At 50.3% G+C, this 23,686-nt stretch overlaps 1 protein-coding gene across 1 annotated transcript in view; it reads right to left on the bottom strand.

Moving 5' to 3' along the window:
* The window catches only part of COL22A1 (collagen type XXII alpha 1 chain), a 227,391-nt gene that overhangs the window by 22,448 nt on the left and 181,257 nt on the right, over positions 1-23,686 (bottom strand). The window contains exons 47-53 of the mRNA XM_021688721.1: positions 22,074-22,127; positions 17,990-18,043; positions 14,698-14,751; positions 9,841-9,894; positions 5,510-5,563; positions 1,367-1,411; positions 589-642 (exon numbers count right to left, since the gene is read on the bottom strand). Of these exons, the coding sequence (XP_021544396.1) occupies positions 589-642; positions 1,367-1,411; positions 5,510-5,563; positions 9,841-9,894; positions 14,698-14,751; positions 17,990-18,043; positions 22,074-22,127 (369 nt within the window). The remainder of the gene's footprint in view (positions 1-588; positions 643-1,366; positions 1,412-5,509; positions 5,564-9,840; positions 9,895-14,697; positions 14,752-17,989; positions 18,044-22,073; positions 22,128-23,686) is intronic.

Here is a 23,686-nt window from a genome sequence, read left to right on the forward strand (position 1 = left end):
CACGTATGATGTCCTCCCACCTCTGACAGCCTGGGCGACCACCAGTAAGTCCCTGGACCTCTCCGGCTCTCGGGTTTTCTGTCTGTACCGACTAGAGTAAAAGACATCTTGCCTGATCCCTACAGCAAGCCAGTGAGAGCAGGTGAGAGGCATGAAGTGCCACACGGCTCATGGTAGTGGTGGCCGTGATGGATTCCTGAGGCTGCAGAGCAGTGCAGCTGGAGAAATAACCTGGGAGAGACTCTGCAATTCAAGCCCATGTGAGGCTGGACCCAACAGGCCTCCACGGATACCAACAGCTGGATCACCATGAAGTCAGCAAAGCCTCCTTAGCTACTGTGTGCCACAGATACTGGCCTGTGAGGCCGGACACCCAGATCCCAGGGCCCCCTCAGGACTCCAGGGAGGATCCTAGGGGCTGGCAGGAGAGACAGCACTGACCAGTGCTGAGAGAATCCACCTCTGCAGGCATCAACCCACTCCCCAGATAGTTTCTCCTGACCCCTAAGCGATGCACACTTTCCACTTTCTCTCCACCACCCCCACCCCCGCAGGCCCAGCCAGGCCCCACAGGACACCCACACTTACATCTTTTCCGGGTGACCCTTCCCGGCCAGGGGGCCCCATAGCACCAGGCTCTCCCTAAAAGGGAGAAGCAGAAACAAAACACCTGCTGTGAGGGAAGAGAACGCAGAATGCCACCTGCCAGGTCTCTGCACACTTGGCTGGGGAAAGACCCAGGAGCACAGCCCACCAGAAAGAGCCCCATGGAGTCCTGGATGGAGCCGGGGTCTGCAGGGCCCCCACAGCCATCTTCCAAAGCCTGGACCCTACTGTGCCTCTCTGACCTGTAGGCACACCACCAGCCAAGGGTCATGCAAACGGGCTTGGAACTCTACCTCCTCACCCGCTGACCCATCAGACATCTCAGCTTTCCCATCACTAAACAGAGTGCGGCCGGGGGTCTAACCAGTGGTCCTCCAAGGTTCCTTCTGGTTGGGGCATCTGAAGGTCAGGGAAGAAGCTAAAGGGTAAGAGTGTGGGCTCCGGGGTCTCTCCACCCCGGACGCACCGAAGCTCTCCCCACATTAGCTCAGGGCCTGTTGCACAGCTTGTGCACAGCACAGCCAAAAGGGGTGCCCTGACTCCAGGCTGATTGGGTCAGACAGGTCGCACCTCAATGTCTGGCCCCCAAAGGAATGTTTAGAAAAACCAGACCACGACCGGGGATGATGCTTCCCATGATGTCCACTGTCTTCTCTCAGGGGACCAGGTGCTGTGCTGGCCTGCCCGGCCAGGACCCCCCGTCTAGAAGCACCAACTCAGTTCCACCTGGGCTGACCTCCACGGCTAGATGCCCACTTACCCGGGGACCGGGTGCGCCAGAGTCGCCGGTGCGTCCTTTGAAGCCCTAGAAGAAAGAGAAGTTATTCCACCCAAGAGCAGGCTGGTAAGTTGAGATGTGGTGTGGTGGTCCAGCCGAGTCCTGCCCCCACTCACCGTGGCTCACTGGACACCTCCCATTCTGGACCCCAGGCTAGGCCAGGCCCTCGATGCTGGAGGACAGGATGATCAGGGGCACCACGGGCGGAGCTGCAGGGCTAATCCCACAAATGCTCCAGAGTCGAGGGGTCACCCTACGTGTCTCCCGAGCTTCATCTTCCCCATCTCACACCACCTGGCTTGCAACCCCTCGGCCTGGCCCCTGGGGCAGGTGCTTCCCTTGCAGACAACAACACTGCCTTCACCCCAGAGGTGGGTCTCGGGTGCCTTCCTTGTTCCTGGGGCTGTGGCCGGTCCCACCCAACACCCTCGTCCTGGGCCACGGTGCTGGGCCTCCCTGCACATAACAGCAACCTGGAGATCTATTACTCGAGCACCAAGCCCTGGGAGCTGAGCAGAAGCTGTTAGCAGAGCTGACATGATCATTTCTAACAGCCAGACCAAGCTGATTGTGTACTAATCCCCATTTCACACACGAGAAAGCTGAGTCTCTGAGAGAGAAAATACCCGCTCAGAGTCCCAGAGCCAGAAAGTAATCTGATTCCGATCCAAGGGCTCTGCCCCCACCCTTTCTACACTGTTCTCCTTGCTCGGTCTGGGGTTTGACTCCTGGCAGGTGGGAATGGCCTCTCTCCAGCCCTGGTCTCAGAATGCTTTCCCCACCTGCTGAGACCCAGGGCATTCATGGTCTCCACCTGAGGGGCGCCTGCCCACCTGGCCACCTCACGGCGCCACATCCCAGACCCGGTGTCCTCGGTGGACTGTACACTCCACGCCTCCCTTCCTGCTCCATGTGTGTCCTCTCTTCCTGGCAGACCCCTTGCTCGTTGGGACATTGCTCCTGGCTGGAGGCCTCCTCCCTATCAGCCTCCTGTCCCCAACTCCATCTCCCTCACTGCTCACATGGTCACTCTCAAAGGCCCTCCTTGTACCTTTGTCATTCAGCATCCTTGCCAGAGCACCGCTCTGAGCTCCACCGCCCTGAGTGCCCTAGCCAGCTGGTCCCCAGCCAGTGGCGGGCACAGAGCAGGGACCTGGGTGGGCAGATGCCTGTGCACATAGCTGAGGCGGGGCCTAGAGTGAACCTCCCTTGTCCAGCACCCTCCCACAGATACAGACGGGCCGATGCGCCCCAGGGAAGTGGCTAGGAGAGACTGGGCTGAGGGCCTGTCCTGGCTCCTTGCCCGCAGTGGGGAGGGGAGGGAGCAGGGCAGTAGCAGGGGAGGAGGAGGAGGAGGAAAACCCCTGCGTGAAGCCCCTACCACATCCTGTGCTGCAGGCTTGTGCTCTCATTGCCCTGTAACAGGGTCCCGGGAGATGCACCTTATTTCTGCCGTTTTCTGTAAGAAGCAGGAGGCTCAGGCCTCTCTAGCACATTTAGAAGCAGGAGAGTCATGATTCAAGCCCAGGTCTGTCTCTCTGCAAAGCACGCCCTCCTCAAGGTCACCCCTCAACTCAACGAGGCAGCAGTTTGTGGCCAAATTGGACCCTCCAGGGCCAAGCCCAAATACCTCCTGGCTGACCTTGCCAGGCTCTTCTCTGACCTTATGCCCTGATTTTAGGTCCTGGTTCCAAAAAGCAAATGAAGACTGTGCTGAGGAGAAGACCACACCAGGGCCTGGCCATCCGAAAAGAGAGACAACCTAGCGGCCTCTCTCATGTGGGGATTCTTACCCTGGAGAGGTGTTATCTAGCCTGCCTCTCTGGACGTGGGGAATAAGAAAGTATGACCTCTCCTGCCTCTGGGAGGGGGGCTCTGGGGATGCTTCGCAAGTAGCAGGCGGTGTGGTGACACGTGCATGCTCTCAGAGGTCAAGAGATGCAGGGGACAAAGGAGGTCAGGAGCCCCGCCAGACGTTTCACACCCCTGCAAAGCCCCCAGCTAAGTGGCTGCATTTCACCTCCCCACTCTGAGCCTCGGGGGCCTCAGCTGTAACGCGGGGAGGTGTCCCCTGTCTGACGGGCTACAGTAAGGATGAGATGAGACACTGCCACCCAATTCAGGCCTGTCACAGTAGCCAGGAAGTGTCAGTAGCAGGCAGAGGAGGAGGTAAAGGGAGTCAGCTCGGATTTGATCCCAGATTCAACCGCTGTACCTTGGAGAAGTCAGCTTTCCCCTTAGAGTCCTAACATCATCTATAAACTGAGAAGAATAAAGTACCTGCCAGGCATCGCTTTGCAGAATTAATCTATGGAAAAGGCTGACTTTGGAGTCAGGTATGGGAGAGAGCCATGGCTCCCTACTTTGTAGCTGTGGATCTTGGGTGCTTTACTTCTCTTCACTGGGACTCAGTTTCCACATCTGTAAATGAGGATAGACCCTACTTCTGCAGAGTTGCCATCAGCATTGAATAAGAGATAAACCGTGCTCACCGCTGTTCAAAACAGGCCACTTTTCTTTCCCTGGAGAGGGGCAGGGCCTGCCTGGGTCCCAGCACCATCCTCAAAGACACTAGAATCCCCAATCCAGCCAGCTCAGAGCTGGGACCCTGGTGTGCTCTCCTCCCGTATGATCATGGACAGAAACACCAACTGAGGGAGCTTAACAGACTGTGCCAGGCACTTGACTGATAATTGTACCTTCCATCATCTCCTTTAATGCATACAACCACTCTACAGAAGGGGGAGACATTCCGATCCCCACTTCATAGAAGAAGAAACAGAGGTTCAGAACGGTCCCTTGATGAAAATAAGTGACCAAGTAAAAGCTGAACCCACATTTATCTATCTCAAAAACTGTGTGGTTCTTCCAAGCTTGGCTCTCTGACCTACACCTTGCCAGCCAGAGGACCTGGGTCTTCTTTCACCTGTTTGGGTCTCTAGCTTCTGCCCCTGCACTGAGGTAGGATTCCTTGCAAGTCTCAACTGAGAAATGGGTCTTGCCTCAACGTGGGTCCCAGCAAATGGATCCCTTTGGCTAAAAGGAAGACCCTCTCCTCCAATAAACCAGGAACCACCTTAAAAAAAAACCAGCCACTAATTCTTTGTTTTAATTCTGACACAGGAGGTAGTATTCCCCACTCTTAGATTTGCTCTCCTAGTACAATCAGGTGAAAGGCAAGGAGATTTAGGAAAAAGGAAATTGATTTTTGTGTTTCAGTTCTTTCTTACTGAATGCTAGCCAGGTGAGTTATTGATTTTCACAGAAAAATACATTAAGGAAATAGAAGTGGCATTTTGATCTCCTACTTCTTGCCAGATAAGTGGGTTTTAGGATTGTCATTAAAAATAATATATTTTTTCCTAAAACCAAATTTATGGGATTATGTAAGCAATTTTTAAATTATGAAAAAGTAAAGCATTTAGCAAAAAACAAAAAAAACAAAAAACCCAACCCCAAAATATACAACTCATTTTTATAGAAAAATTATCTATGCATGTTTACATGTACATTAGCCTGGAAGCTGGAAATAGATGGATATATAAATATAAATGTCAGAATTCATACATAGAAAAGAGTCAGATTCATACAGACTTCATACATACATTCCTAAGATCTAGAAAGAATACATGTAAATGTTAACAGAGCTTTACCTCTGTGTTGCAGAATTACGATAACTCTATTATATTCTCTATAACATTATTTTTCTTATTGTTTTTATATTTTTGCCATCATTGTCATTGGTATACAATGAGAATGGGTTACTTTTATAATCGGGGGGAAAAAACCTTTAGCCACGGAAAGTGTTCAAAAATAAGATTTATTTTTAGGTCCTATCATCCAGAGAAAGCCCATTAAAATCATACTAAATAGGTTAAGAACAAAGAAAACTCAGAATAACAAGATGGCAACAATGGTTGTAATTTTGAAAATCCATTTTATAGCCACGCTCGTGAAAGAACTGAATTTATTACTTGTAGAAGCACCGATGTCTTGGAAGAGAGGTACTTCTGGAAATCCAGGGTGGGGCGGGCACAGCGTATGAGCCGTGAGGCTGACGGCTGCGTTCTACATGGACAACGTGCACACACACACACACACACACACACACACACTGGCACTTACAGGTGGGCCTCGGGCTCCCTCCAGTCCTGGCAGACCAGGCTCTCCCATTTTGCCCTGAGAGTAGAGAAGAGAAGAGTTTGGGGCCATCGTCATAAGGATCTCCCTGCTTGGCGCCTGTCACACTTCCCCAGCCCGTTTCTGACCCCGCCGACCAGCTCCACGGATGCTGTGCCCCACTGCAGTGCCCACGGATCACGCCAGCGTACCCAGCTACCATGCTCCTGGTTTCCTCGGACTGTGCTGCACAGATGTGGTCTCTGAACCCACTGTTCCTAGTGGCCCCTGATCGTCCTCAGAAGCATTCTGGTCTGGATGCAGAGTCATGCAGACATCCTCGTTATGAATGACTCTGTACTCATTCACAAAAGCACCTCAAGGCAGCCATCAACTATCGCATGTGACAACAGGGAACACTGAGGCTCCAAGAAGCTAGCGCTTTGCCAAGTTAATGAACAGCATGGCCAGACTGAGTCCCAGCTGGGTGCACCACCCCAAAGGATGTCTTTCTCGTCCAGCAGCTGCCGCGGACAGGGAAGCCTGTCATCTACCCCTCCTTTCCCCGATCCAGCTTCTCTTAATGCCGAGAAGTTATGGGGACACTCGGGCTATTCAAAGTCCTCACCACCAGCGTCCCAGTGCTTCCGTGGGCAGAACCAGCCACAAATAACAGCCAATGGGAGCCTGGCTGCTGAGCCCAGGCCATGTGGTCAGCGTGGGGGTGTGGAGGGGCAGGGAGATGGTGACAGGGCCTGTCAGACTGATGGAAGATGGGGTAGCACCTGGCCCCACCTTCATTGTGACAGGAGGGCAAATCCCACCCCCCAATTTCCACTCCTTTTCACAGCTTGTAAACCCCAAGGATCAGACGCAGCCCAAGAGCAGGGTAGAAGAGGGAAAGGGGCATCCTTGGTGGAGGGGAAATCTCAGAAAAGAGGACACACAAAGCCCTAACTTCCAGGTTTGGTGTTTGGTCCAAGCACTGCTGTGTGATCTTCAGTGTCCCTTCCCTTCCCTGGATCTGTTCTCAGTTGCAAACTCAGCACAGTCGCCCTCATGGGACTCTGTGACTGAGGGTACACGGCCTAGCCTGGTTCCCATGCTTTCCGCAGTCAAGTGACATGGTCATCGTTGGTCCAAGTCACCAGCAGGAAAATAGTAACGCACAGCAACTCTTGAGGGATTTCCACATTCCAGACACAAAATGAGTGCCTCACATGGTAAGTCGCTGGGTCCTTACTACAACCCAATGAGGGAGGCGCCATTGTTATCCACCGGGCAAAACACTGAGGCACAGAGAGGTTAAGTGATCTGCTCAAGGTCACACTGCTGGGGTTCTAATCCAGGTATTTTGGCTCTAGAGTCTCCGTACATCATCCTACACCACAATTATAGCTCAAATGCCTCCTGATAAAGATTACACAACACGCAACTCAAACAGCTGTCTATGTATCTACACATCTATCTATCCACATCCAGTCACCCATCCATCATTTATCCACCTATCTACTGCTGTCTGTCTGTCCATCCATGTCCCTAACACAGAGGAACTTGAAGGACTACGCCAACGTGAAGACGAACTACCTACTACCTGTAGTGAATGCTGCTTCCCAAGCAGGTCCCCTTGGCTCACCGAGGAGGGCACCTGTCAGTGCTGAACAGTTCCCGCCCAGGCTGAGGCCCATGCACAGATCGGCCTTCGGGGGTGCGTGACACCGAGGTGTGGAATTTAATGTGCGAGTTGCTGCCTCCCGGAGCAATCCTCAATTTCAAAAGGGCTTCAGGTCTATGGATGGATGAATAGCCTGGCTGGGGTAGGAGCAGGACAGCAAGTGTGCTCCTCACCAATTCTCAGAAGGTCTGCAGTGACCGTGGCCCGGCTGCCCGCCTCACTCGCCTGACGTCTGTGGCTTTCCTTCTCTCCTTGTCTCATTTCCTCTTGCCCTCGGTGCTTCCTGAGGTCACTTCCCAAAGACCCCACCTGCAACATAATCCTTGTCTCTAAAAGGGCTGCTTTCATGCGACCCGACACCGCTCATTCCTATGCCAACTTCCTAAGCAGCTCAGACAGAGAAGACATCACACTGGCCACAGGCTGAGATTCCAGAATGCATGCCTGGAGGACTCTGGCACGCCCCCGGGGGGGAGCTGCTGGGCCACCTCTTCCAGCAAGACCAGCCCTGCCTCCTCAGGGACTGATGCCCCCCCCCCATGTACCCAGAACAGACCTGGTCTCATATTGCTCTATGTCTGAGGCCTACCTGGAGGAGGTGATCCATAAACAGACCAAATGAAGACCACGGGCCCCAGTCCCCCTGTACCATAAACGTCAGCTCTCAGAATAACACTCCCTCAGAAAAGCTGACTTCCTGTTCTGCAGTACTGACCTTTGGGGTCAGCCTCTAGGGCGTGAGTCCTGGCAGCTTCATTTACCTGCTGTGTGACCTCGGCCAGCCCACTTAACCTCTCTGTGTGTTTCCTCATCTGGGGCAATAATGACACCGTGCCCCATCGGGATTTTCTGGGGATTACAGTGGAAAATGTAACAAAGCGTCAGTACCCCAGCCCTAGGTGGGCACCCGGTGGTGATATCTGTCCTCTCTCGCCTCCCACATTTTCACCCCACTAACTGCCACGTGTCCGCCACAGACCACCCTGCTGGGCCTCAGCCTCCAGCGGCTTGGTGGGCGCTCTGGACTCTGCTCGCTGCCAGGAGTGCTTTCTTTTGCTCTCAGTAGTGTATTCTGGTTCCAGCATCTGGCAGAGCTGAAAAATGTTAAAGAAGGTGCTTCTGGCAAGTTGCGTAAGATGCGGAACGAGTCATAATGGTTTATGACCAAACAAATTAAATGGAACATAAACCTCGCTGTAGAAAATTTTATGTTATCCCAAGCCGCGGCTCTAATCTAAGGGCTCTGGAGCCCTGACCTCACCAGGAGTCACAGCCAGGGGGGTTGGTGAAGTCATCAACAGTAAGGCGAGCCTGATGCCTTCTGCCGGTTTCTCACCTCACTGGGTTCTCCAGCAACTCTAACGAGTTGCTACTATGACTCTCGTTCTATTGAAAAAGCATCTTGGAGACGCTTCCCGACTCACCCCAGGCCCTGGGGCCGGTCTGGAGTGGAGCCAGCATCTGGAGCCAGGGTCTTCTTCTGGCTGTGCTTGTCATTTTGGCATAAAATATTTCGGTTCATTTTAAATTACATGTTATCAGCAAGCAATGCATACCAATTGGCTCCATAATAAAATCACTCACCACAGAGCATAGACTTGCCTTTGCGCCCCTGCGCCCCTTCTGCCCAGAATCACCCTACGGTGGATGGTGACGACCGTTAGAGGTGCTTTTGGAGTCCCCCGGACTGCCATTATGTAAACACTAGAAAAATACACATAGGCCTGCTTTTATACTAAATAGGGCAGGCTAAGCACACCGCTCTGTACCTTTGCTTTTTTACTTAACAATCCATCTTGGAGGAGTTTCACGTCCGTGTCTGGAGGGCGTCCTCCTCCTTCCTCGGGGCTGCTTAGTATGCGACTGGGTGTGCCCCATCACTAACTACTCTCCTACTGGTGGGCATGTGGGGAGCCGGGTCTCGAAGCCCAGACACCACCTTCCAGCTTCCCCTCGAGGCTGAGGCTGTGGAAGGGATCTGGGGAGACCAAGGTGCCATCACCACGGGCCCTGACCCACAGGGGAGAACAGTGGCCAGCTGTGGCAGGACAACGATGAGGTCACAGATCTGGGTGTGCAGAAAGCCCTCACACTTCCAACCAACAGCTACTGAGGCAGAGACTTGCTCACGTGCACTCCGTCTGCCTCACTGTGTGTCCTGGACAGGTAACGTTAAAGAAAAAGGAAAAACAAAAGAAAAACCCTACAGCTCTATACCAGAATTGAAGAAAGGGCCAACTCCCACCACCTGGAGCTGATGGGAGAAGCTCAGGGCTTCCGTGGGGATAACGGGCTTTCAGGCATCAGGTTTCTACTCCAGCGGGGCCTCACCTGCCCCAGCTCCCCTCCCAAGTCAACGGGATGGAGGCTGCACGGGGCAGTAAGAAAAAAATGCAGAGGATGGGCAGAAGCCCTGGCATCCGGTTCTGATTCTGTCACCAGCCCATCATGTGACTTTGGGCCCATCACTTCACCTCCCTGAGCCTCGGTTTTCTCAGCTGTATAATGGGACAGCAGTGTTCACCCTGCAGGGTGGTCAGGAGAAATAAATGAAGTAACTCTTACTATGCCTGAGTCATAGTAGCTCCTCAACACAGAGCGGTTGTTGCTGAGAAATTACTCATTTGGTCTGCACAATTGTAAGAAATTTAGAGCCCCTTACCGGCTCGCCGGGGGGACCTGGTTTTCCATCTCTGCCCTCTTTCCCTTCTTCTCCCTGCAAGAGAAATCAAATTAACCGTTATCTCTGGCCAGGGGTGCTGGTGGAAAGATGGGGTTCTGCTGGGGGTGCACGCCTAGTGCGTGGCCACAGCCGCCCTTAGGGGCTCCGGGGGCGTGTCCACAGACAGAACTGGTTTGACATCGTGGTTCCTTCCCAACACCACAACTCTGGCTTGGATCTCTGATCCACAGAGCCTGGCACAGAGTGGAAAAGAAATGAATTGCAACAGCATCATTATCAGTGCTATTGATCTAAAGAAGCCCCACACTGGACATTTCCCAAAGTCGAACTTAGGACAACGGTGCCTCATAGCTGGGCCTCCTGGATTGAACGTAGTGATGAGGAGGTTAGGATGCGGCTACCAACAGAGATGGTGAGGAGATGCAGGAGAGCACGGGGCACAGCCCCACGAACATACAGGGGCTCAGAGAATGACAGCAAGGATTCTGCATGGACACTTGGCCTTTCTCTCTGTGAAATCTAGCTGTGATCCCCCTCCCTGTAACCAACCTCCCGCTCTAAGGGAGGACGCCATAAGCCTTGTGTTAATCCAAGAGACCAGTATTCTTCAGGAGCCTCTGCAAGCGGGAAAATAATTCTGTACAATGACTATGACATCACACAGACTTGGGTTCCAATCCTGGGCCACCTGCACTGGGTGGGGTCTGGGGAAAGAAAGCCACAAGGCAGCAGGACAGAGGGGAAACTGAGTCAAACCAGGCTAGGTCTGAACCCTGCCTGCACTACTAGGCATACGATCTTGGGCAAGTTACTGATATTCTCAGCTCCTCAGTTCCCTTCTCCTAAAAAGAGATGGCAATCCTGCCCCGCGGTGTCGCCAGGCGGCTCAGAACCGATGCTCCAGCTTGCAAGGCTGAACAAACCAGGCATCGATAAATGGCCCCAGCAATGGGGCTCCTCCTGCTGCTGCAGGCGTTCGTGAAACCGTGCATGATTCCTCATCAGTTCCCTCGACGTCAGCGGCTTGGCACTGCTGGGAAGCCACTGGGGACAGGAATCTAAGTTTACTGGCCCCCTGGGCTGCTGGCCGATGCTCAGTGGCACCCATAACTTCACGAACGCTGCTCCTGGCACAGACGACTTGACCACATACACCTGCGGGGCTGCTGCCAAGGCCAGGCTATACTGATCCTCTTTTGCATTCTTTTTTTGCCCCAGAGAGGGCGAGAGAAAGGGGGGTGGGGGTGGGGGCAGAGGGAGAGACAGAATTGCAAGCCCGCTCTACACCTGGTGCAGAGCCTGATGCAGGGCTCAATCCCACGACCCTGGACCCTGAGATCATGACCTGAGCTGAAACCACGAGTCAGACGCTTAACCGACGGAGCCACCCAGGCGCCCTTGTATTGGTCCTCTTTTCAAATAAGAGTTTAACCCCGAAACCACTCCTCCCCAGGCATGCAGCCGCAGCCGTGCACAGAAGACAAAGCCGATGCCGCAGGAAGAGACACGGGCAGACCTGCGAACTCTGGCTGGAGGCTGGCGGGAGACCCCAGGACTCCTGGCACAGACATGAGGTCGCCGGGAAAGGCGCGAGCACCACTAGGGGAAAAGCAAAGGTGGGCTGAGTGTGGCCTAGCGAATCGTGTGAGAAGGAAAGGTGGCTTTTTTTTTTTTTAAAGATTTTATTTATTTATTTGACAGAGAGAGACACAGCGAGAGAGGGAACACAAGCAGGGGGAGGGGGAGAGGGAGAAGCAGGCTTCCCGCGGAGCAGGGAGCCCGATGCGGGGCTCGATCCCAGGACCCTGGGATCATGACCTGAGCCGAAGGCAGACGCTTAACAACTGAGCCACCCAGGCGCCCCGGAAAGGTGGCTTTGCAAGAGAGAAGGGCTGCCCCTAGCTGACGGGCTGCTGACACCTTCAACATCTCAGGGCCTGTTTCTGCACCTTCAATAAACTGCAGGGACGCTCTCACCTCCTGCAGGCAGAGGAATATATAGGGTCTTTCTGGTACAGAGCGTGGCGCAGAGCTGGTGCTTAATAAATGGTGAGGTGTGTTGTTCCTCTTCACAAAACATCACGTGGGTGCTCAGTGAGTGTCAGCAGAAGGTTGCACTGCATCCCTCACAGCCCCTACCAGACGTGGAAGCCACTTCTTAACGTTCAACACTTCTTATAGCCAGTTCCTGTACGTAAATACGTCCGTGTCTTTTATATGTTGCTCCTTCTACCTGAAAGGCCTTCTTCCTGCCCCTTCTCATCTTTCTCTGCCTAGACTACTTGACCTTGAACATTCTCCTTGAGTGTCACCTCCCCACATACCCCTTCGGGTCTGGCTTGGTTATCCACCCCTGGGCTCTGTGGCCCCTGGGTCCCCCTCTATCATATAGCGCATCATGTGTTGTGTCAATGGTTTCTTCCTTTTCTCTTTGGCTTCTCCATGAGACTTCAGGCTGCGCGCGAGGGGGGATGAGGGCTGGGTCCTCCTGGTACCTCGCATGCTGGCCTGGTCAGTACTTGGCGCTGTGCTGGCCCACGGGCGTGGTGCGGGTGGACAGAGATGAACAGGCGTGTGTGGTTGCTGTGACAACACGGGGCTGAGGGCTCCTGAAACACAGCTCAGTTCTACCTAAGCCACTGCGGAAGCTCAGGGTGCCTCCTGGAGAAAACCTTCAGCTGGGACCCCAGGATGAACGGCTGAGGGGGCCCGAGGCATGGGGTACATGCATTAACGTGCGGAAAGCTCTCTGCACAGAGCCCGCCAGGCGGTGAGCACCGTGCACAAGAAAGTGATGAGGATTCTTATTGTCCAGGCAGAGGGAGAGGAAGCGTTTCTGAGGCAGGAATGCTATGGAAGAAGCAAAGGAGTTCAGGGAGGCTGGGAGTGGGGGTGGGGCGAGAGACAGGAAAGCAGGGTCCATTCATGGGACACCAGGGAGGCACACACCCAGGCTTGGCTTAGGTTTGAGCCACAGGATGGGGTCTGCATAGTACACATAGTCACACCTAAGGGCAGGTCTCTCTTCTCCTGCACGCTAAGACTTTAGTGGTAAGGGGTTGGCACAAATCCAAACCGGGACTTTCTCTCCCTAGCTTCACCATTGCTAGAATTAAATAAGTCAGTTCTTCCCAGCTGCCAGGACAGGCTAGGCTACTGGGCTGCCGTTTAGACCAAAAGGGGTTTCACATCCCTGCACAGGTTACTCAACCTCGGGGTCTCGTGGCGGTAGGGACCGTCGATGGTGCCTGGGAAATGCCTCCTGGGTGGAGGGGGGCACTTATCAGCTACTCCAGGAGGGGGGGCTCTCGCAGAACAGTTCATTCATCCACCTGTTTCTTTAATTACTATTTGCCGAGTGTTCACTATGTGTGGGAAGCAAAAGCCTGGTCTTCTAGAACCCATGGCCTAGAGCATCGCCCCATGATTAGCAGGCACTCCTCTCTATTGTCCCCAGGTCTAGCAAACAGTAGGCTCCTAAAGATAGTTGGTTGAATGAGCGAATCAATTAATGCATAATGGAGGTGGTGGTCACTAATCAAACCATTACACAAATAAAGATGTGCTACAGCTCAGATGCGTACTCAGGAAGAAAGGAAAAGAAACTAGGAGAGCCTGCCCCAGCCTGGGGGGACAGAGAGAACTTTCCAGGGCTGATGCCTGAGATGGGATGGGAAGAATCAAAGGCATCAACTGGTGCAAGAGGTGAGGAAGAGCATTCTGTGTAGACAGAAATGCATTTGCAAAATTCTGTGGTCTGTAGAGGAGAGGATGCAGAGCATTCTAGGAACCAAAAGGAAACCAGTTTGGCTGCAATAAAGCCCATCATCATGCAGGGCAGGGGTGGGAGACTGTGGCCAGTAGAGGCCCCAGCAGTCGGCCCAGGCCAGTCCACGAGCCCCACAGGGATTCATTCTCCACAGAGAAGGTAGCGCATGGCCTCCCTGGACCAGCCTTATTACTAACACCCTGAAGAGCTCCAACCCACTGGGAAGTATAGTGAATGTAAAAGTCCAGAACAGTATTTGTAGAAAGTAATCTGGAGGTATGTATCAAGAACCTCAGATATTATCGTACCTGACGAGTCAATCCCACCTTTGTGGACCATCGAATAGAAAACGGAAAAGGGCCATGCATGCGAACGAGCTTATTATAGTTTTCTCCAATAACTGTACAATTTCTGAGGCCACAGAGGAATGATCATATATATTATGGTATATTTATTGGGTAGAGCCTATGTAAAATTTAATGAGCACATGAACATTTAACACCAGTGTGGGAAACAAACTGTTTCTATTCTCACAGATAGTGAATTTTCACAGCTGTGCACGCCTATGTGTGCGTGTGCTGTCTCAACTCTGTACGTACACGCGTGTGTGTGTGGACAGAGGCAAACGCCATCTACACAAGTCAACAACAGCACCTACTGCATGAAAGAATGAGGTTAAGACTGACCCCCACCAGGGGCGCCCGGGTGGCTCAGTTGGTTAAGCGACTGCCTTCAGCTCAGGTCATGATCCTGGAGTCCCAGGATCGAGTCCCGCATCGGGCTCCCTGCTCGGCGGGGAGTCTGCTTCTCCCTCTGATCCTCCTCTCTCTCATGCTCTCTGTCTCCCATTCTCTCTCTCAGATAAATAAATAAAATCTTAAAAAAAAAAAAAAAAAGACTGACCCCCACCAAAAACATACCTGGCTTTGGCTGGTGATTATCCTTCTCATTTTCTGGAGCCCTGGAAACTCCCCTAGGGACCATGCCTTGCTTTAACAGTTGTGGAATCTATTTTTGTTTGCTCATTTTTGTAGTGGAGAAACCAGTTTTTTTTAAATGCCACTTACTGGGATTCCGGGTAATCCAGATGGACCTTGGGGGCCAGGAGGACCTTCTTTCCCCTAAAAGATCCAAGACATAAAAACACCATTAAATCTTAGATCGGCTTTTCTGGAAGTACATGATCTCACATAGAATTGCCTTCACGGACTGGAAGGGGTCTTTGGCGAGAAGCAATGGGTGCTTCTGTCTCTTGGCTTCCCAGGCACTCCTCTCCCCACCCCCCCAGCACCACCACCACAGGCAGGTGGTGCCCCAGGCAGAGCACAATCACGCAGGTGGGTGCGCAGACAGGGTCTCATTTTGGCTATATGACATAGACTCAGGGGGAATTAAAGATGAAGAAGTCTGGGGGGAAGAAGATATTCAGGTCCTGGGGTCCACAAGACCTGGGTCCAGCTCTGCACTCTGTCCCTACACTGCCTGAAATTCCGGTCCTCACCACGCGGCCCAAGACCAGAGCATCTGGAGCTGCTGTGCACACAGGACCCAAGGCGAGTGAAAGACTGACCAGGGCCTGAACGGATGCTCTATTATTACCATCCTCTTGTCTGGAGGGTCCCAAACGTTCTACCACCAGTAGCTCGCTTTTACTATCTCCTTCCCCCCATGAAACAGAGCTTGTGTTTTGAAAGACTGTATTTGCCAAACCACATTAATTCATACTTCATTTTCCATTTTATGCACCAAAGATACACATCACTGCCAACCACAGCTTTACATCAGGTGACGTCATCAGTGCCTTCACGCCTATCTGGATGAGCATTCTGACGTCATCTGTGTCTCTACCATGTTTAGAAGCCCATATAACTTTATAATCTCTCCCATCACTGTTCCTTCTGTGATAAAATGCTGATGTCAGGTTTTACATTCTCATCCACACAGAGTGAGGTATTCTTAAGGGTTGTGATGTTAGCTTCTTACAAGAAAAGCGAAAGGCAAAACTACTTTGATATTTAATTCAGATTTATGCAGATTTTATATATTGTCTTGTAAAAAGGGTCCAATCAGGGGACCCAAAGCACATTTCCTTTATGAAGTGCTACTTAAACTTATAAAAACTCCACAATTGAGTCTTATTTCCCCACCTGAAGAAAATGGAAGATATTAGTAATACGTCATTAAGGGATGAGAACTTTTTCATGACCCCTGGGAATTGAGGAAGATTAGACCGTGTTTGAGGTTTACTACTATTTGGTTACGCAGTCATGTTTGAAGGGTTACTCTTAATTTTAGAAACTGGAATGCTCAGGTGATGCATTTGCACTTACAACAATTTGGCATACCCTGCATCTCTGTAACATGATGAGCCATGATATCTGAGGTCGCCCAGCCATCATGCCACTTAGACCAACACAAAATAGCAACAGTAAAGCAAAAATATTCACTGCCTCCCATATCACAAAACCTACAAACACGTAACTGAGTGGATATTTTTGGGTCAACTTGGAACAAATAGTCATCTTTACGGATTTTTAAATATTGATAATAGAGCTCCCTGGATTCCTTCCTGAATGTCTGTTGTTCCATAGACCCTAGGGATGGAGCCACTATTGGTCAGCAAAATGCAGCCCTCTGCTATTTTTGCAAAAAAAAAGCTTTATCAGAAGCCTTTTGTTGACCTATTGACTGTGGCTGACTTCACCTTACCAGAGCAGGGCTGAATTTTTCCAAGAGAGACCACATGGCCCATGAGACTAACATATTCTACTGTTTAGGGATTTTTTTGCTTCCATCTGATGAGCTGAAGATGCACAAGGAGTCAGCATGCTCGTTCCTAAACCTGTTTGCATTGTACAAGTTGTGGTTTGCTACGGAAATTACACAATTTAATTATTCATTAGGTAACCCCATTAAATTTAGGTGGAAAAAGAAAAAGAACAATTTTTAAGTCAAGACTTCAAAAATATTTTATAAAGATGACTCACTATCCAGATCGCTGTAATAGGATAGCTACGAAAGTTTAGAAAAAAAATATCCTAACAATCCAGGATCCAGGATTCTACATTCAAATTGCTCCACAGGTGTTTTTACATTCTCAAACCACATAGTAAATGGGTAGATGTTCCTTTTACAAGGATAATGACAAGAGACTCCATGCTGAGGACCCAAAATCAAGTAAGGCCTTCATTTTATGTCAAAAAGATTGGCAAATGGTTTGTATGTTTCAATTCAAAATATAATGGTAATGTTTTCAGTTTTTATGTATCTTTTTTTTTTTTTTTACTACGTCCCACTTAGCGTTCCTTATTTCTTTTTTTAACTACCAACACTCATTAGTTATGCTAAGAAAATCTGGAGTATATTCTGGTTTGATGTATACAGTGGAATAACAGGACCCCAGACAGCTCCAAGCACAGCCATCGCTTGCCTCAGGGTCCCCCACGACAGAATCAACGTCTCATTCAATACAGTTTAATTCTGAAGTACCTGATGATTCCTATCTGGGTCCCGCAACTGATTCTCCTCGAGCACACAGTCCATTTGTGTTTATTGGGGAGATCTTTTGCCATCTGAGAATCGGTAAAAAGCAGGTGGGCTGCTTGGATAGGACTGGCCAGATGAGGAAGGTAAGACAGTCCACGTGGCTGGTAGTTTTCAAATCCAACACCCCTGCAGCCCCACCCCAACCACCCCAAACAGCCGGTCAGTGAGGAACGGCAAGAGCATGGAGTTGGGGGTTTCCCAATTGACTTCACTCCCAACTTGGATACTGATTTCTTGTGTGGCTTTGGACTAGTGAACAAGTCCCACTGGGCTTTGCCCTCCTCATCCCAGGATGGGGAAGCTGTCCTAACTGATCCCTCAAGTGTTCTTGGCACTAGAGTCCAGACATCCCAGGGCAGGGCTGACCTGCTTGCCAGCTAGCCAGCTGGTGGTGTGACTCCCCTTTCTTACTTCCCTCCCCTCTTTGGAACGCTTGGGTAACAGGGGCTACTCCTGCCCAATGTGCCTCTTGACGCACACAATAGCCTCAGCATGGGTCAGCTCCAGCTTCTCTACTCTCCTGGGCCTGTGAGAAGAGAACCTGACACAGGGCCTGTGTGAGCTGGTCGTAAACCAAATTCTGGAATCACGGACTGCCACATCATTCAACCAAACCTTTATTTTTGAGGCAAGAACCCGGGGCTCCAACAGAAAGGGCCCCCCTCCTGCGGTTTCCTTGCAAGACCGTTCGTGAATACTTGGGATGAGTGAGCCAAGGAGGTAGGGAGGACCAGGGCAGGGATGGCAAACACCTGGGTTCTGGGGACGCCCAAACACAGACTCAAGGCAGATCCAGTCCACCGAGGAACTTACCGGCGGCCCTTGGATTCCTGGAGGGCCAGCAGCTCCAGCAATTCCGTCTGCTCCCTACGGATGACAGAGCAGGAAGTTAGTTTGTTGTACATTGCACCATGATCATTAGCGCCTCTTTGTGCACGAAGCACATGGTGCACAAAGGTGCATCCTGAGCCCCTCCCTGGTGGCTGGAACCATAAGTACTCCGGACGTGCTTCTGCCTTCCCCAGCAGGTGGGGCAGGACTCTGGGAAGACAAAGATGTTGGGAGCACAGAACCCACATTGCACAAAGCATTGCACAAAGGACCAGAGCATCCACAGTCATCCCTAAGACAACGGTAAACGGTCTCACTTCAGAGTGGACGTTTTAGCTAATATCAGGGAACATTTCGGGACAGAGGCAAAAATGAACAACTGGATTTATGTTCCAGGTCATCAAGGAAGGCACTTGGTTGTGTCAACCCAGGGATGAGAAATGCATGGACAGATCCATGAACAAGGAGCTCTACACAGGTGAGTAAGTGCAGCAGAGTGAGCCCAGATCTGCCTCTGCTGCAGGCTCTCTCCCATGCTGCACCCCCCCAACCCCCGTAATCCAATCCCCCGGGGCTCAGATTTCACAGCCTGCCCTCATCCCCACCCCAGCTCAGTGAAAAATTACCTGCCTCCCAAATCCAAAACCCAAGTCCCTGCCCCTTCTAACGTCTTGATGCTCCTCCTAGCCTTGTCTCCTTCTGACACCCTAGTGTTTGTTGACTATTTGCTTTACTGGGAGCTAAAACAGTGCCTTGGAGATAGTGGGTGCTCACTATTTCTTGAATAAATGAATAAATGAAAAGCTGGGCTGGCTGGCAGATGGGGCAGAGATTCTTTAGACTAACGAATACACTGCTTCTTTCTAGCTTTGGTCAAGTGGTACTTCAGTGTCCTTGTTGGTAAAAGGCTGGAAGTGATATGATTGCCCAGGCTGTAAGGAGGGTAAGGAGGCATTGCCTACAGCGTGCTTAGCACAGAACAGAGGGTGTTGGTTGGGGTGCACCCTCCCAGAGCCAGAGTTCCTGGGTCCATGTCCTGGTTCTCCACATTATTTTACTCCTCTGTATCTCTCAGTTCCTTTGTGCACTGGAGAGAAAGAGAGGACCTATTTCACTTGAGTTGTTGAGAGAACTGAGTAAGTTCCTACCTAGAGTTAGCCAGCCCTGGCACTCACTAAGGGCTCTCCCTAAAGGGTTCTTCGTTATCACAAGCACTGATAACAGCAGTGTGTCTACTGGCCAGTCCATGACTGGGAACGCTGCAGATACGAACTAAGTGTGGGAGGAAAAATAAGCAAGGTCGTGCAGTACCTTTCCAGCAGTCTTTAGGTTTTTTACATACACTTATCAAGTGCCTATGTCATACCAAGCGCTGGCCAATTGTTAGGGTTACAGATATGGCTACATCATGGGCCTCAAGGAAATTTGATACAGCTATGGAAGATAGGTCTTGTTGGCCATGTAAGGTAAATCCCCAGGGATAAGATGCAGTCAGATTCGCCTCCACCTCTTTCACTAGGTGAGGAGCCAGTAAATGTTCATGAAATAAAGGGATGTTGATAATACCTGCATACATAGCCCAAGATTCATGCCGCTGCTGGGAACCTCCACATCTAGTTCAAACCTAGCAGAACAATGGCGTTTCTACTGGATTCTTCTATATAATTTTGCCAAAACCCCACAGCACCCTATACCCTGGAACCTAGCTATGTTGGAATTAAATTCCATACAGCAGGTTGGGAACAGGGTAAGGGCTTCCTCCGAAAGAAGGAGGCCAACTGAGCACCAGGATATCAACTTTGAAGTAAAAATAATAAAGGAGCCTTATCTGCTTGGTATCTATATCCCTGGTTACAGCGTCCGACATGGAAGCACGTGAAGAAACAATGTATAAACGACCAGGAGGGTTTCCTGCTCTCGAGTTGCTTCTGCATGACTGGCCACTGAACCCGAATGGACGGGCGACTGGCATCCACTCCCAATGACAAAGAACAGTACAGAGCATGGCACAAAGCAGAAGCTCAGTAAACATCAACCTTCTGCATGACTGGCCACTGAACCCGAATGGACGGGCAACTGGCATCCACTCCCAATGACAAAGAACAGTACAGAGCATGGCACAAAGCAGAAGCTCAGTAAACATCAACTGAATGAACTGAACACATTGATCAGATGGAGATGGAGAAGCTGCCCTATGATTATGACTGTTTCTGAATCCCAGATTCATCATCTAGCATGAGAACCATAAGCCAGGAGCCATTTCCTACAGCTGTCATAGAGTCCAAAGAGCAATTTCCAAGGAGAGGAGAACATGGTTTCATTTGCACAGGAGATGTGTTATAGGCTTTGGAGCGACCAGGGTGGGGTGGGGATGGGGCTTTTACTCCACCTTCACTTCGGGAGCCCCTCGGCTATTAGCTTGCATGGAGAAGCTAAAGTCGTTGTGATATGAAAACTGTAATATGAAATTATTTCCTTCTCAAATGTCCCTCCTCAATTCGCACTAACCATTATCTGTAACATTGCCATCTTGATCGGTTTCTCTTGTGCCTGAGCGTCAGATGCCACAAAATCCAGAACACAAGCAAATACGATACAAAGGGATTTCCCACGTGAAATTATTTCTTTAAAGAAAACGCAGAATTTCATGAACCTAAATGGCAACAGACTGACCCATCCCCTGGCAAGGCAGCTCGCAATCTCGCTCACGGCAGAGACGCAACAGTGAGGCATGAAGTCTTGAGAAACTGAAAAGGATACTAACTACAAAGGTGCCGGTGGGTGGGGGGGGGAGGTGGGACGTGAGCTGAGGATCCAAGATTTGAGGTGAGCTCTCCAGTAAACTGGGAAAGCTTTCATACTTTTGTAGTTAAAGTACTTTTTATGAGTTTGCTGTGAAAGTCAGTGTTGAAGTAAAAGATGCAGTTTCATGCTCCTGTACGATTTTATTGAAAAAAAATACATTTAAAACGAACTAATTTATTCTAAGAATTAACATACTTACAATTAGAAGTCATTTAGGGTTGTTAAAAAGAAGACAAGGCAAGATTAATGGCACACATTTTTAACTTCATGATCCTAACCCAGCCTCTGCTTCTTTATTGATTATGTTAGGTTGGTCCCGATTTGCAGTGGGTTCCCTTCGGTTGTCCTTTAGCCATTACCAGTAATCCCTCGTTCTGCAAGGTCTGGGGGTGGCCAGGGCTCCTGGAGAACACATGGGAAGTCGCAGGGGACCGGTCCTGGGCTTGGTGAGGATGCTCATTCGCGCTGCCCGTTACCGTGGTTACCCTGGCTGGATACGTGAGCATCAACTACGGTGGACTCTGAGCACAGGAGCAACAAGACTAATCTGTGGGCAGTTTAGACCAAAGGGAGACGGATTTGCTAAGAAGTGCATCAGTCGGGGTCAGAGATACAGTTACTACCAGAGCAAGGAAGAACATTTGCTCAGGGGGCCCAATGGGGGCAAATGGGATGATAGTCACAGTATCTACAGTATATTGATGACAAGTGCCTTAGAACAATAATGAATGAATGGTTCAAGAAGGTAACAATGATAATAATATTTTTTAGTGATTTATTATTGTCATTAATTGTAGTAAATCCAGGGAAGTCTGTGCTTATGGAGACACTCTGTGATTCCCAGAGCCTCTTGCCATGGGACAGGATCCTATGGAAGAGGGGAAGCTGCTTCTCCATTTCTCACAAAAGATCCTAACCTTGCAATTATCTCGGGTTTCCCACCACCCCAGATAGATGGAAATTAATAATACATCAAGCCTGCCCATCCCTGCCAACGCCACCCTGGTCCCAAAAGCATTCTAACTGCACTGCCCAGTAGCTCCACCTATTCAAGTCACTCCGTCCTTGACCCCACTGGGTCCCTTGGAGTCAAGTACCCATCCTTGACCCCTTGTCCCTCTGGGACCTGCACCTTCTGTTCAGCCCTGGACACCTTTCAGGTGTCAGCCTGGTCCTTAAAGTAAGAGGCAGGTCCAATGAGTATGGAAATGTGTGCAAATGTCAAAGCCAAAAGAGGAGGGGGTTCAAAATCATCACTTACCCGTGGCCCAGGGTTCCCTGGGGGCCCCATGAAACCAGGAACTCCAGGATGACCCTAGGAAAACACAAGAGGCAATTCTTCAAAATGACTCATAAGAAGTTTTTCACTTTGGTGACTACCGAATTTCAGATAACAATCCAGAATCTGACTTCTAACTCCAGTAACAATTTTGGATAAAGGCACTGGCAACAAAACACTTTCTTTTTTTGTATATATTGCTGGTGTTTCCATAGGTTGAGAAAGTATCTAACAATATTTACAAAAATGAATCTCTTCTGAAAGTGGATTTGCTTCAACATAAAGTGAAGGAAGACGGTGTGGGGAAGGGGTTGAGGACACAGACGAAAATGGAAGTGGCCATAATGGCTGCAAGATCCTGTGGCTAGGTGATAGGTATGGGGGAAGGGTCTTTTTATTATGCTTTCTAATTTTTGTGTATGCTTGAAACATCCCATAATAAAAATCTGGAAGCAAATAAATGCATATGCACACACAACATACACTCACAATGGAAACTGTTGGGGTTACCGAATCATGGCATCCTTACTATAACAGTGTTGCAGTTACTTTAAGAAAGAGAGTCATGTCTCCATGCAGAGCAGAGTCTATGTGTATTACAGCAGGAGCTAAACAGCCAGAGGGGATTGCATTTAATGTTTAGTCTTTGTAGGACAATGTTTTATAAAAGCAGACACACCACCGTGGAAAATTTCCCTGCCCTCCACCTCTATCTCCTGCTACTGGGAAACACAAGCTGTAACAGTCAGAATAGAGCATACTAGTTCTGAAAATTCGCTGTTGCAACAATAACCCAAACACATTTTGTTTTTCCAAATACAGAGGGAATTTTAGCTGAGCATGTCGTTCTGACCTTGAGCATAGCTCTGAACTCACTGCTTCTGGAGTGCTTGCTCACCTGCTTCACCCTCATGGAGGAGAAAGCCCCTTGAGGTCAGGGATTTGCCCATTACTCCCTCTGTATGTCAGAGCCTGGTGCCATGCCTGGCATGCAGCTGGTTACAAGGAGGACCGATGGGGAGATGCACAGAGGAGTGATGGGCAGAGGGCAGGTGGGAGGGAGGAAAGGGAAAGGGAAGAGAGACAGCTGCCAAGCAGGAGCCAGTTTAAATGGCAGAAAGGCTGTTGGAGGCTGGGGAGCTGGACTGCAGAATCAGCTGGTAACACTAGATAAACGATGATGGGGATGCCGTGTTCAAACCCAGAGACAGAGGAGTATGTTGCGTGGGCGCTATCTTAAAATGCATTTGGAGAAGTGGTCCAACAGGGCTGGCTGGGCACTGAGGACAGAAGGGGCATCTGTGTAACATTTCAACTAGCACTGTGAGTTCTGTGATAGGTACTTGAGGAGTAATAGGAGGGAGGAAAGAAGGGGGCATTGTGTAATGGATGACAACCATTTTAGTGAACTAGAGCTCTAAGTGTAAGAGAGTCCAGAAAAACAAAACAAAAGGAAATCAGAAAAGGCAGTCTGCTCAGATAATTGGGGAAGGAGAATGTGACAATGAACCACAGGAATCAAGATGGAAACCATGAAAATGTGGTTAAAAAAAAAAAAAAATCCTACTGCAAGCAAAGAAGATCCAAGTGGTGAT

This window comes from Neomonachus schauinslandi, chromosome 4 (assembly GCF_002201575.2).
Source record: "Neomonachus schauinslandi chromosome 4, ASM220157v2, whole genome shotgun sequence".
NCBI classification, from domain to species: Eukaryota; Metazoa; Chordata; class Mammalia; order Carnivora; family Phocidae; genus Neomonachus; species Neomonachus schauinslandi.